General features: G+C 43.7%; 1 protein-coding gene across 3 annotated transcripts; it reads right to left on the bottom strand.

Moving 5' to 3' along the window:
• Positions 1 to 1151: 1151 nt before the first annotated feature.
• trim8a (tripartite motif containing 8a) lies at positions 1152 to 13148 on the bottom strand. 3 transcript variants are annotated; one of them, XM_015944285.3, is made up of 7 exons: positions 13027 to 13148; positions 11826 to 12423; positions 3997 to 4092; positions 3585 to 3818; positions 3390 to 3421; positions 2112 to 2227; positions 1152 to 2024 (listed from the first exon to the last, which is right to left on the bottom strand). In XM_015944285.3, exons 2-7 carry the CDS (start codon positions 12393 to 12395, stop codon positions 1375 to 1377), a joined length of 1698 nt encoding a protein of 565 aa, XP_015799771.1. In that variant the 5' UTR covers positions 12396 to 12423; positions 13027 to 13148; the 3' UTR covers positions 1152 to 1374. The 3 variants fall into 3 exon arrangements, with proteins under 3 accessions (XP_015799771.1, XP_015799769.1, XP_015799770.1); XM_015944283.3 differs by lacking the exon at positions 13027 to 13148 and adding an exon at positions 12759 to 12970; XM_015944284.3 differs by lacking the exon at positions 13027 to 13148 and adding an exon at positions 12659 to 12793.
• Between the last annotated feature and the right edge of the window lie 252 nt (positions 13149 to 13400).

Below are 13400 nucleotides of genomic sequence, written 5' to 3' on the forward strand. Positions count from 1 at the left end.
ATATTTTAATGATGGACACATTTGATCTGTATTAATAAAAGGCTTAAACGTTACCAGTCTCCTCTGCATGATCAGCATCTCCCTCCTTCTCCGGCACGATGCCACGCACGCTTGCCGGTCTGAGTACTGCTGAGATCTTAGTGAGCGGTGGGAGATCAGAGGCTCCAGGGCCTCCGCCAGAGGCAAACAAACCCTGGCGGTGGCAAAACGTCTTTTTATTTTTGCCTCCTCCTTCAGATGGGACCATTTCTTTTTAATATTCACCATCGATCTCTCTGACGAACTCACAGCATTGATGGCTTCAGCAACGCTGTGCCACTCTGATCATTTTCTCTTATTTCTTATGCCACTGCTGTGACCTCCAAAAAGCACTTCCTTTCATTTCTCCACCTCACCCACAGGTAGGCCTACCTCAATTTCTGCTTCTGTGAAATTGGCTTCCTTGATCTGCCTTGATCTACGGTCGCCATCGTCATTGGCAGAGCGCTGCAACAGCCGGCTTATGTATATGCATGAGATCCACAAGGCACTTTGCATTGACTATTTATGGCAGTAAGTGGGCGTGGTGAGGGCGGGATGTGACTAAAAGCAGCTGAGAACCTTTCTCGTTAGTCTCTGATTTATGAAGCAGAGATTGCGTGCAGCTGTGCGTACTCCATGTTTGATAGATCACAAACCTACTTGGCGTGAGTACATTTTTTTGCTGAGCTTAAGTACGGTTTTAGTAAGGATTCTACGCAATGTTTGATAAATGAGACCCCTGCTGTGTACCACACTGCAACAAATCATTGCTCAGACCTCCTTCTCTTCATTCGGAGGCACACAGATCTGAAACAAGAGCCCTTTCAAAGTCTTAAAATACGACAAAGAAGTTGTTTAATATTTTTATTTATTCATTATCTTCCTCATATTTTGGTTTATTTATATTCTTCAGTAAAAAATACATGAAAAACCTGACAAGCATTTGAAGTCCAGGGTTGTTCTAAAGCCACATGGACATGGAGGGTCCCTGCATGACTTCAGCTCCAAAACAGGAAATAACCAAGGGCTAAGAAATTGCAAGTAGAGTAAGAGTGTTAACAGTCTTTTCTTTTAGGCACTGTAATCTCATGCCAGAACACATCATTCCAACAGATTTAAGACTGAAATATCACATCAGCACTGCAAAAAAGAGAGAAAACAGGAAATAAAACCGAAAAGGTGAAATTTTGAGTGTAACTGTGAAACGATTGTTCCTATAAATACTGCCAGACAAACAATAAACTACCTTAATGGACGGCTAATCTGAAAACAAATCAGGAACAATCAGAAGAAAAAGAACAAAACTCTCCTCTGATGCCGGTTTGAATGTAAACAAACATGGATTGCGGTTTGTTACTTGGTCCCGTAATGCTTGGTTGAGGGCTGGCCGAACAGGCCGTAGAAGTCAGAGTGCCTGGCAGTTGGTGACGCTTCCATTAGCCCCCTCATGGGAAAATGCTGCAGTGGTTGAGTGGCAGGAAGTGGAGCGTGTGGGGGAAACTCCTGAGAGGTCATGGAGGGGAAAGAGTCTGACGCCGGGTACGGAGGCTGGGCGCGGGCAACGGGGGATCTGGAGCAGCAGCAGTTATTTAGAGTGCACATTAGTACTTTCCTCTCCTGGAACATGGCTTGTTGCGAGGCTCCTCCACTGGAAAAGTGGGAGGATGGGAATAAGTTTCCTGAGTGGTGACTTGAGCTGGACCCCAGACCCACCATGTGATGAGCAGCAGAGTCAAGAAGACGACCGGAGGCGTGGGGATTCTGTTGGAGGACGTCTGAGGAGTAAATAGATGAAGCACAGGGACTCTGGTCAGCCAGGAAGGACTTTTTGCTGCCATAGAGCAACGGCTGGAGATCCTGGGAGGTGGAGTTTTCAGTGTTACTCTCCAGGAAAGCCACGCTGTATTGTCTCTTCTGTAGCCCTGAACCCCTTCCCAGTTGGGAAGCAGCAGAGCTGCAGTGAGACTGGACGACCTCGAGAACAGATGATTCATTGAACGGTTCTGATACCAGGGAGAGAAAAAGAATCATTTTGATCGTTTTGTTTGTCAAGAAATAATCAGACGTTAGTCACAGCGGTTGTTTCCTACCTTCCAGCATTTTCCTCATGTTCTTCTCCCTCGTTGAAAGATCGGACAGGAAATGATGAGAGTTGATCTGGCCCACTCTGAGTGGAGGGATAGTGCCACTCAGGTGAGAATTTGACCTGAAAAAAACAAAACAAACAAACAAACAAAAACAAAAAACATAGGTGAACCTATGACCACGTCCAAGCTGGTTGGATTCATAGTTGAGACATTTGAGGTTAAAAAATTTAACATCGGTGAAATCAAGTCCAAATTTATTTCTATAGCACATTTCAATGGTAACAGCCTTTGCCCCCAAAGTGCTGCACCCAAACAGCAACCCTGACCCTAACAGGATTCAGAGAAGAACTAAGAATTTTTGTCCGTAAAGTTATGCTAAAAAATGAGTTTGCGTTTTAAAACCCCAAAATAAATTATTTAAAGGGGACATAATAGGCAAAACTCTGCTTTTGTATCTTTTGGTTCTACCATGTGGGTCTCTACTACCTCTTTAAACACTCCAAACATGTTTGGTTTTAGGAATTATGTGCCAAAAACAAGCTGTTTCAAAAAGTCCCTGTTTGTGATGTCACAAACGGGGACTTTAGTAGAGTATAACTAGTTTTCACGTGCAAGAGAGCTGCTGCTGCCGGTGGAGTGGTAGCAACTCTACTTCAAGCCCCTCCCGGATATCAGATCTTCTCAGCTTATAGCAATCTGATGGGTGGGCATGGCCAGCTCCAGCTTGTTTTCTTGAAGTGACAGAGCCATAAAATGACTCATTCTGGAAGGTACTGAAACTTTCAAAAATTAAACAGCTGACATTCAATGCAAATAACTTCATAAACATGTTTTGTATCGACACTAGAACTTTTATAACTTAAGAAAAATGCTCTAATATGTCCCCTTTAAATTCAGTGATGCACACGTCACTTTGTTATTCCCCTTTGAGTCCTGTGCTGTAGCATTACCTACATAAAGAATAACAGCACCAACCTGTGATAATACATTTTAATTAACAGAACACTAACAATTACTAAAACAGCGTTCATAAATACATTTTTACTCAGTTTCATTCCATATTCTAAAATCATATTAGATAAACACCACAACGTCTGATTGATAGCATGCACTGAAGCAAACACCTCTCCTAGAATTAACATTGAATTTTCAACAGCATGGTGCAAAAAAGATGATTCATCAAGTTTTAATGAAAATTATCACTAGCAGCTCCATATGTTTAAAAAAGGTGAGGATTTAAACAGGTATGTATAAAAACAACAACAAAAAAGAAATGCTTACCTGTCCAGTAGCAGCTGGTAAGGTTTTGTGTTCTGAAACAGACAATAAGATGCATTAATCTGCCTCCAAACACCTCAACTACAGTGCCAAACACTACAGACACAAAGGCTTTCCTCTGGTTAGTGCATATTTTGGACATAAATGAGTGTGTTTTATTGATGTGTAATAAAGCGAGGTGTGTGCAAAGCGTTGCACCTTCATGAAGTTGATGCTCTCTGCTCTTTGGAAGAACGTGTGCACCGAGCTCAGGAGTTTTTCAGCATCCTGGCGTTTTTCATTGAGCTGCAGAACCTGCTGGGAGTTCTTTCTCACATACATGATGTAAGCGCTCTCCAGCATCTGCACGGCCTCCGCTTGGTTTGCTTCTAGCAGCGAATGCATCCTCTGGTACTGAGCTTTGACTCGCTCCTTCAGTTCAGACACGGCCTCCTGCAGAGAAAGCAGCACATCAAGTACAGCACCGAATTATTGGCGTGACATTTTCCACAAACAACGTGCTTCTTTTATCGTGGGTTTATTTTTTTTCTCAACGGAGGATAAAATTGGACTGAAGCAGTGTGATGTATAATCACGTGTCTGTTTTTCTAAAGTGAGAGCAGTCCTTTACCTTCACGAGGGTTTTATCTGACTCCAGCTTGCTGAGCTGCTCATCGATGTTCTGAACACGACAATCCAGTTTGTCCTGCTGCCTCATTAGCATGGCCTGTACAGAGATGGCAGGGATTAGCCTATCGGATCAAAACAAGACACACTAAAAACACAACGACAAAACAAATACAGACAGAAACCTCTGCTGTGACCTCCACAAATGCGGCTCCCACTCACCACTTCCTCCACGTCTCTGATTAGACAAAAGGAAACAGCAGCTGCCAGCGACAAGCAGGTGCAATTATCCATTAGGAGGGCACCGGCAAAAGCAAACATGTTTTGCTCAAACCCACGTCTGATTGCTGTTAAATTTGTCAGGGACTCTGAAACATGCAGCGTGGCCCATTGTTAGGATCGGCCCACTCCCTCTGTTGGGGTCAATCAAAAGCCTTAAAAGAGCCAAAGTCCAGAAAGAGAACTGGTGAGCATAATCCTTCTCCACTTAGATAGAAATCAATCTGCAGCCACACACTGAAGGTCAGCAATGAACAGAGGAGGACAGGTACACTTTTTAATGAACTGTTTCTGCATGGGAGCCATGCCCGCATAAGAAGAAAACCCTGCTGTCATGGCAACAAAACCTAGTCTATGGATCTATATGTCAGAGCTACTTTGTATGAGAGGGAGCATAAAAGCTTTTCCTTTTTTTTCCTTCTCATTTCGTCACATGCATTGCTCCCCGTGGTTTACACTGGTCTCTGTGTCATTGACAGTTTGACACGTCTGTGTGCACAGCATCAGGGTCTGCACTCCGCTCATTCCCGAGAGCGTTCACTGGGAAAAAAGGGAAACAGGAGCAAAGGCACTGCTTGCATGTGCCAAAAAGAGTCAGAGGAAGGGAGAAAAAAAGCAAAGTTTGAAGGAAAAATTTGCAGAAAAAAAATGGAGGATGAAGATGATCTTGTAGACTGTTGAGGAAGTTTGAGAGGCGTCAACAGCAGAAATATTCTGCTGCTGATATCTAATAACTGAACCTCAGAAAAGTTAGAAAACAGTTCAACCAGATTCACAAAATGAATCAAAACAACCACTTTAACTTGGCTGTACCGGACTTCTACTTTTACTTAAGTCAGCCGGCATTTTTTCATAAGGCAAACACAGAAAAAACATCGAAATTTTCTATAACCCTAAAAAGAAACGGAACCTTGGATTACAACATGAACTCTGGACTATTGACAACCAGGTTTTAATGAATCGGGACAACATAATGAACCAATAGAGAACAGAAATTGTCAACAAAAAAAAAACTAGATAAAACTGAACTTGTAACTTGCTGTGTACGCACATAGCTGGGTTTTTGTGAAACCAGATATACTCCCTCGTTCACCTAGAAAAATAATTTAGGTCCACGCCAAGCAAAAGAAGTAAAATGAAATCCAGTGCATTGCGAAGCACATTCATAGACATGCCAAGCCTGTAGGTGGCAGTAGTTCCCCTAATCATCTGTGTCACTGCTGAAAATTATTCAAAGGATGTTGAATAACTTTGTGACAGACAATAACCATCGTCCTTTGACTGTGGTCTTCTACATAGAAGTTATTGAGTTTGTAAAAACAACCAAGTGTAAACCGGTGTAAACACATGTGAAGTCAGAGCATTTTTGTCATGGACAATGACGTAACTAATAAAGAAATCCTTTAATTAATTTATTAAAGCTTATTAAACTGATTGACGCTGTTGTATTTCTATTAAACCGACGCTAGAATAAAAACAAAAAGGAGTGTAGTGACAGCTAAACTACATACAATACATAATCTAAAGTTATAAGGCGATATAAGTCTGTAAGGAGAACATTTGTCTACACAAAACAGTGCTTTTCAAAGTATTCCTGCCAACAAATGTCTTAATATCAATGTTTATAAATGGTTATAAACAGTCACTGCTTGTAAATGTTCTTTATCAGTCTCCAACCAGCATTTGTTAAACACAGCTGGGAGCCACATTTGATCAAGATCAAGGAACACCAGATGGGGATGTGTCCTAGAATTTAAAACCGCATTAACCTTTTTGTTAATGAAGATAGGATGCTTGGAGTATCCATTCATCCATCCATTTTTGACCGCTAATCTGGTGACCGGTCGCGAGGGCAGTAGCCTAAGCAGGGAGGCCCAGATTTCCCTCCTCCGGGGGAATGCTAAGGCATTGCCGGGCCAACCAAGAGACCCTCCAGCTTGTCCTGGGTCTTCCTTTAGGTCTTCTACCGGTTGGACGTGGTAGGAAAACCTCACCAGGGAGGCTTCCAGGAGGCAGCCTAACTAGATGCCTGAGTCGCCTGAACTGGCTCTTCTCGATGTGGAGGAGCAGCGGGTCTACTCCGAGTCCCTCTAGGATGACCGAGCTTCTCGCCCTATCTCTAAGGGAGAGCTCAGCTGCGACCTCATTCTCTTGGTCACTACCCAAAGCTCGTGACCATAGGTGAGGGTTGGAACGTAGATTGACTAGTAATACAACTACAGGGGGTTCTGGAGTCAGAGCCGTGCGTCGAGGGGAGTCCGATTATATCTAGTCGGAACCTCTCTACGTCACGCACCAACTCAGGCTCCTTCTCCACTAGAGGTGACATCCCACGTACCAAGAGTCAGCTTCTGTAGCTGAGCATCAGACCGCCAAGATCCCCGCCTTTGGCTACCACACATCATACATTGCTCCCAACCCCTTTGACCCCTTCCACAAGTGGTGAGCCCATGGGAAGGGGGACCCTTGTTTCCTCTTTGGGCTGTGCCCGGCTTTATACTAATCATCAAAAGGGGTCTGTGTCCAACGTAGCATTCCAAAAAGTCTGTGCCATCTCCGATCTGCATTCCTATGCAAAATAGTAATGTTGTAATGCCCACTGAGAAACTGTTCTTTATGACAAAAGTTGGTTTAACATGTCGTAGACACACAAACGTGTCCCAACCAACTTCAACGTCAACAAGATATAAAAATGTATGGTGGTAATGCCAACTGCAGAACAACGATAACCCAAGTTCATGCTAACGCTAATGCTAGCCTGAGCTCCAACTAACGTCCTTTGTCAGATGAGAGGAAAACAACAGAGGAATGTTGGAGCACACATGTAACATTCCAGGACATACTGGGAATGTCCAGACTTTGAAAGGATGCCAGATAAAACCGTAGCATGCCTATTGAGTTATCTAGATACTCTACATGGCTGTGCAGTTTCTTGCCTCAAGCAGTGTCATAGGGAGCCTAAGTCACGCCCATCTATTTCTGGACCATGGGTCCCCAGACAAAGGAAAAATGAATGTAAGTCAATGGGACTAAAAACGCTATTTTATAATTTGGTTCGTTATTAGCCAGGGGTTGACTGGCCTATCTGGCATTCTGGCACTGTCCCAGTGGGCCGCCTGGCCAGCTTGGGCTGACACAAACCCCCAGCGCGCACCCCTCCTACATTCGGCGGCATAGAGACTAGTACGGCAAAGCCCCCAACGGAGTCACATTCGGCGAGACAGACAAGACCGCGAGCTGCAGCAGAAAAGAGCAGAAAATCTTTATAAATGTTGCCACAATCCAAACCTGATGAAGTGATTAAAACATACAAACTACTGGAATATTCTACTGGAATGTTCTTCATTTCACTGCTGGTTTGACTTTTAATCACATTGAGGATGACATTTTTTGTCGTAAACTAAAAGTAAAATAGAAACTAACTCAAAGATGAAAAAATATTGAGGTCATAATATTTTTTCTTTGGATGATGGTCTAATTGAACCAGCTTCCTGCTTATTACAAAAAATTGTCCCACCTAAGAGTTTAGTGCCTTGTTGCAACATGGCTCATAAGAAATAAAGACCAGGAGCTGACTCTCACCACCTTTATGATATGATACTTGAGGAAAAGTCGAGCCATCCCTAAGTTTATTTCCCTTTATTATTTTGTGAATCTTATAAAATATTAATCTAACAGGAGGTTGGAGCTGAACTTCAGCAGAGACGTCATGACGTAACACACCTGTACCAAAACTCCATCTGATAACACCCGTAACAAGTGACTATACCCCGAAAACATCTTACAGATTTCCATGAAGAGCTTTCAGACAGCATGCTGGTGTTAGCTGTCACTGCCCTCAAAGCAGCTAAGTTCATTTTGTCTGTGTGAACGTTGTAATGGCAAAACAGGAAAGAAAACGTTGTGATGTTACAGTAAATGCTGGCTTCATGCTGTGGTTTCCCCATGCCTTTCTGCTCACCACTCACACCTTCCTAGCTTTGTCGTTTTTCCTCCTCCTTTTTGTGTAAAGGTGTTGAACACTTGTTTAATCTATACATTTACAGTGGTCTTTGGTAGGAATGAATGCCTTGTAAGAGACACTCGACGGGGTTGGATCAGCGAGAATGCAGCTGGATGAGAAAGTAGCTTCAGACGACAAGATATTTGGACATCTTGCCTCTTATTGGATGTTCATGTTTTATCAATGTTGATGTTTTATCTCCACAAATAACACAAGCCTGGAGGTGTTCTGCTATGTGGTGGAGTTGCTAATGCTAACGGTTAGCTTCTACTAGCCCAGACGTTCTTTGCGGTTTCCTAGATGCTAAACCAAAAACAGTTTTCCCCGTCATGAGTCAAGATGGGTGAGTCCACCAAGTATACATGAAGGTGTGATGTAGATCTGTCAAGCTTTTCTAATCCCAGATTTTCACCATCTACTTTCTATCAGAAGCTAATGCAGGAGATAGGTGAAATAGGTGATTTAAGCCTCAGATGTAAAGGGTTTTTGGATTTTCATGGCTGGAATTTTAAGAAAATCTGATGTTTTTGACTGGCACAGCAAAAGCAGAAACTAGCTTCTGGTCTTAGCCCTGGGCAGCTGGTGACGTTTCACAAGGAGATCTGCTGAAACAGCTGTGGTAAACAACCCCCAACTCCGGTGTTTCTGCGTTAGCGTTATAGCAGACAACAATGTGTCATCAGTCAGATGTAGCTTCTGAAGCCTCTGCTAGTCGGTCAGATTTGTTTTTTTCCCTGGGATACGACGACGAGAACGGATATTGGATTACCGGAGGAGTTCAACCGAAGTCCGAACCCGGCTAGCTGGATATCATTACTAGAGGTGCAGACATGTTTTGGACCGTTTGACTCAGAAGATCTGTGACTCGATTTGAACACTGGGGAGAATTCTGTTCATCTTCAGAACCAAAATCGGTACAGTTTGTTTACTTTTGTTAAATATTTCATTTCTGTGCTCCACTGGGAGCTCTAAGCTGACAAGTTCTCAAAAGGTCTTAGCTTCATCATCTGCCCCAATATAATTCAGTAATCTACAGATAAACAAAAATATTGTTCTGCCAGCTTTACCACTGCGTGTGTATATTGATACCTCCGGAAAATATTTCACCGATATCTTACCAGAATAAATATTCCTGATGCTGTAGTAACTCATTAGTTTGACTCGTTTGCACTAATCCAGGATGGCACGGAGGTTCTACCAGTCCATGGAGGATCTATTGTTGAAATATGGGGATCATCTTTTAGATTAAATATGTGTGTGTCGTAGCTTTCCCAGATTACTTGTTTTTTCCTAACCGTTTACGGAGCAACAGTTAGCAGTGTTGCTGCAGTCATGCTAACGGGACTCTGGAGTCCAGAAGGCGCATAGATGTAGGTTATATTTTAGGAGGACGCCTAAAGGGAGATCCAGGACACGTTGGAGGGACTATGTCTCTCACCTGGCCAGGGAATGCCTTGGGATTCCCCCGGAAGAGCTGGCCCAAGTGGCTGGGGGGAGGGAAGTCTGGGCCTCTCGACTTAGGCTACTGTCCGTGCGACCTGACTCCAGATAAGCGGAAGAAAATGGATGGATGAAGGTTAATATTTTAGATCAGACCTATGCTATTTAAAAATGTGTGTAGGACACAGACATATGGCTCACACCTTTTGCTGCAGCTATAAACACAGTTTTCCATAATAATTAAGAGCACGAAAGTAAATAAAATAATGTTATTCACAATACTAGCGACAGCAGCTACCTTGTGTTACGTGTTGGAGTGACGTATGCGAAACAGTTCTTCACTGTCTGGAAGAGAGAATTTTGATTTCCTATAATTATTTATGACAAAATTCCTAAACTAAATGAAAAACTGAACCCAGTCTATATTTATATAGATGGTAAAGTGTAGTTATACTGAATATCTACAATTTTAATGCAGAGTCTGGTTAATACCTTTAAACCTCTTTAAATGTCTGAAATAACGTAAGGGGGTTGAGGCAGCGCAGTAGCATAAGAGCTCACTTATTATCAAGCTTCAATCTACCAATGATCACTTTCCGCATTGTCCTATTTAGGCATCCAGACTCCAGCAGGTTGCCAGGAAGCTCATGTTTAAATGAGGAGCCTTGAGCTCGATGAACAGAGAGCCTCTTTCACAATCAACTGACAACTATTCCCCACTTCTGATGTCAGTGGACTGCCCTCAGCATTCTGGGGAACTGACTCACTTGAGCCGAAAACGAGGAAAACGCAAAACAGCAGAGCCTCCATGAGCGACGGCTTCCTGCTGAGGTGCCTGAGAAAACCAAGGTGAGGTAGCTTGGGAGGGGTCCTCCCCACTCATCCCTGAGATGACATTACTGTTTTATTACTCTTCCTTTGCCATCTTAAAATTAAATGCCAGCATGTTGAAAAGTTATGGTTAAAATCTCCTGAGATAACCAAAGATATGAACACACACTTGCACATTTCCCTTTCAACCCCTCCCTCCCTCTTTGTTTGTCCCAAAAGCAACAAGAGTTGCTGCCAGCAGACTTTAAAATGCTTTTACCGAAATAGACCACACTGTCAAGGAGAAAGACCTCTTGGTAAGTAATGACGAGAAACCACTTTGGCCTCAAATTACTTTAACAAATGACCTAGCGCAGGAGAAGCCCAACATTTTTTGGCTGCCACAGAAATTAGAGTGCACACTGAGTGCAAGGGCCCGAGCATGGACAGTGTTAATTTGAGAAGAGCCAGGATGTGTTTCTCCCCGGGAACATACAGTTGGGAAAGATGGGTGGGTGGGTGTGTGCATGCAACTGTGTAAAGGGAGCAGCTGTGGAAAGGGCTGAACAGACATCTTTTGTCCCAATAATAGCTCCGAAGCAGGGAAACAATTTGAATCGAAGACTTTGGCTGATCTGGAACTTTGTAATCTTCTCGGGGGAAGAAATGTGCCTGAAACTTCCCCCATCTGAAATAAAACCATGCATATCAATGAGATGGGAGAACCACAGACGCTAGAACTCATTGCATTCTCACTCCCCTCCCTTCGTCATTAGGGACAATTGGGAGGAAGACATGCACAAAGAGATGTGGGTGATTGTTTTGGATGCTTTTTAAATTATATTAGACTTGTGCAAATTAGGGTAAAAGTACATAAGTAATGCAAGTATGTGTCCCAGAGAACTGGGACGCAATCCTCCGTACATCCTGAGGTCAAACCTGCCAAAACAAATCATCACTCACTGAAATGACTTTGAAACCATTTAGCGTCCTTGTAACAAAAGGGGCGATCGCTTCCAGTGGGTGCAAACTTGGGAGCACTAACCCGAGGGCATGTCATCGCTAATGTAAGGGAGTGGCTCATCTGAAGTAAGCGGGGTTGATCAAGGTTAAAAGCTGTGCGATGCATGCGTGTCTGCGTGAGTTAAGGTACTTTCAGCTGTCCGACAATACAGACGATTCATAAAGAAACTGTAAGACAATCCCGCTTCCTGGAAATTGGATTAAAAGTATACCGAATGAGTATGTGTCTTTGACTTTTGCATCCGATGTGAACGGGTGTGATTTTTCTTTTGCTCTACCTGTATCTGCACTCGTTGCGTATCCACAGCACACACTGTGTGTCTTTGGTTAGTGCAGTGGGACAAGCAGCAGAATGGACACAGGGCCACTTGCTCTTGCTCACAGTGGAACAGCCTGTATTCCTCATGACTGGGACAGGTCCAGGCGCTCAGCTCCTCAATGTCAACCAACAGGTGCCCCGGGGCGGCGCACGGTTGCTGGAGATGTGTCTGGATGTGAGTTTGGCAGCAGGGCTCCTTGCAACGAAGGCACACTTTTCTCACAGGCAGCGGGGGGCCTCGTCTGCAGAGCACACAGTGCAGCACGGTGGGGTCTTTCTCAGCATTCAGAGCGTTGAATTGCTTGACTATGTTGGCAAGCTTAAAGTTCTTCTCCAGCGTTGGTTTCTGCTCATAGTCGTGGTTGCATTCGGGGCAGCGAACTGCCGCGTTGTCTTTGGCCCAGGCCTCGGAGATGCAACCTTTGCAGAAGTTGTGCTTGCATGGCAACTGGATCGGCTCATCGAAAACATTCAGACAAATGGGGCAGAGGAGCTCCTCTTCTAAGCAGTTTTTCCAGCTTGCATCCATGACTTCAGCGGCTTACTAAAGTGATGAACTGGAAATGAAAAATTAATGAATTAATTTTAGATTTTGAACTATTTATAAATAAAGTCTTGATGTGGGCCTATTTAATATGATCTCAGGTTTTTGAGCAGGTTACATGACAATAATGCACGTTTATGGTTAATTTAAACAGAAACCAGTGAGATAATAAAAGATTACGCTAATTCTAATGGCTGGCTTGAATCTTTGATGCGTGCCGAGCCTTTTCTAAACGAGTGACAACTTGCCACAGAAAATGTGACTCTTCCTGTTAGATGCGATGACGAAACGCTCCTTTAGAATTAAACATAAATCAGTCTACGGGGAAACGAGACGGGCGGAGAAGACCTTAACAACTATTTATTCCCCATGTCGTCCGCAGGCTCCGGTGCACGTAGAATAAAGCAGCTTGTCATCCAGCCCGCGGTGAGCTCCAAGCTCCTCCGATTAGAATCCAGCCGACCGAGCGTTCGTCCGTCCGACGCCGGGATTTTCACGGAATTCCCGGTTGTTTTCCGCTCCGCTCTTTGGCTTTCCCCCGTAAACTCTCTGAGTGTTGTTTTTCAGCACAGAGTCGGATGTAACAGCGCAGCGCCTCCACACCGACTGTACTTACCCGAGCTCCGATAACGTGACCCGTCACGGAGTTGACATACAGACGGGGAGGAGCCGAGAAGAGGGAGGAACGGAGCGGCCACGGCAAACTCTACCGGACCGGACACACTGCGGAAGTCCAGCAGGCGTTTATCTGTGCATTAGAAATAAATGAAACCAGAGAGGGGCCCCTAGGGGCCCACACGAGGGACTGAAAAGGGGAAATATGTTAGACCATGTCAAACTTTTATTTATGGATACTTGACCAGGTTAAAAAGTAATTTATTAATATCTTGAAAAGTTTATTAAAACGAAATCACTTTAAAAATCATTTGTCCCCTAAAATTCTCACAAGAGCCAGCTGGTTTAATATTTTTTTTTCTAGCTCAACAACTA

This window comes from Nothobranchius furzeri, chromosome 12, assembly GCF_043380555.1.
Source record: "Nothobranchius furzeri strain GRZ-AD chromosome 12, NfurGRZ-RIMD1, whole genome shotgun sequence".
Taxonomy (NCBI): Eukaryota; Metazoa; Chordata; class Actinopteri; order Cyprinodontiformes; family Nothobranchiidae; genus Nothobranchius; species Nothobranchius furzeri.

What these genes read in the sequence shown, in the direction of transcription:
- trim8a (XM_015944285.3), bottom strand. Translation starts at nt 12,395, where the DNA reads ATGGATGCAAGCTGGAAAAACTGCTTAGAAGAGGAGCTCCTCTGCCCC. An exon ending in CGCAACGAGTGCAGATACAG is followed by an intron (nt 4,093 to 11,825) that starts GTAGAGCAAAAG and finishes ATCTCTGTACAG; the next exon opens with GCCATGCTAATGAGGCAGCA. An exon ending in TACCAGCTGCTACTGGACAG is followed by an intron (nt 2,228 to 3,389) that starts GTAAGCATTTCT and finishes TGTTTTTTTCAG; the next exon opens with GTCAAATTCTCACCTGAGTG.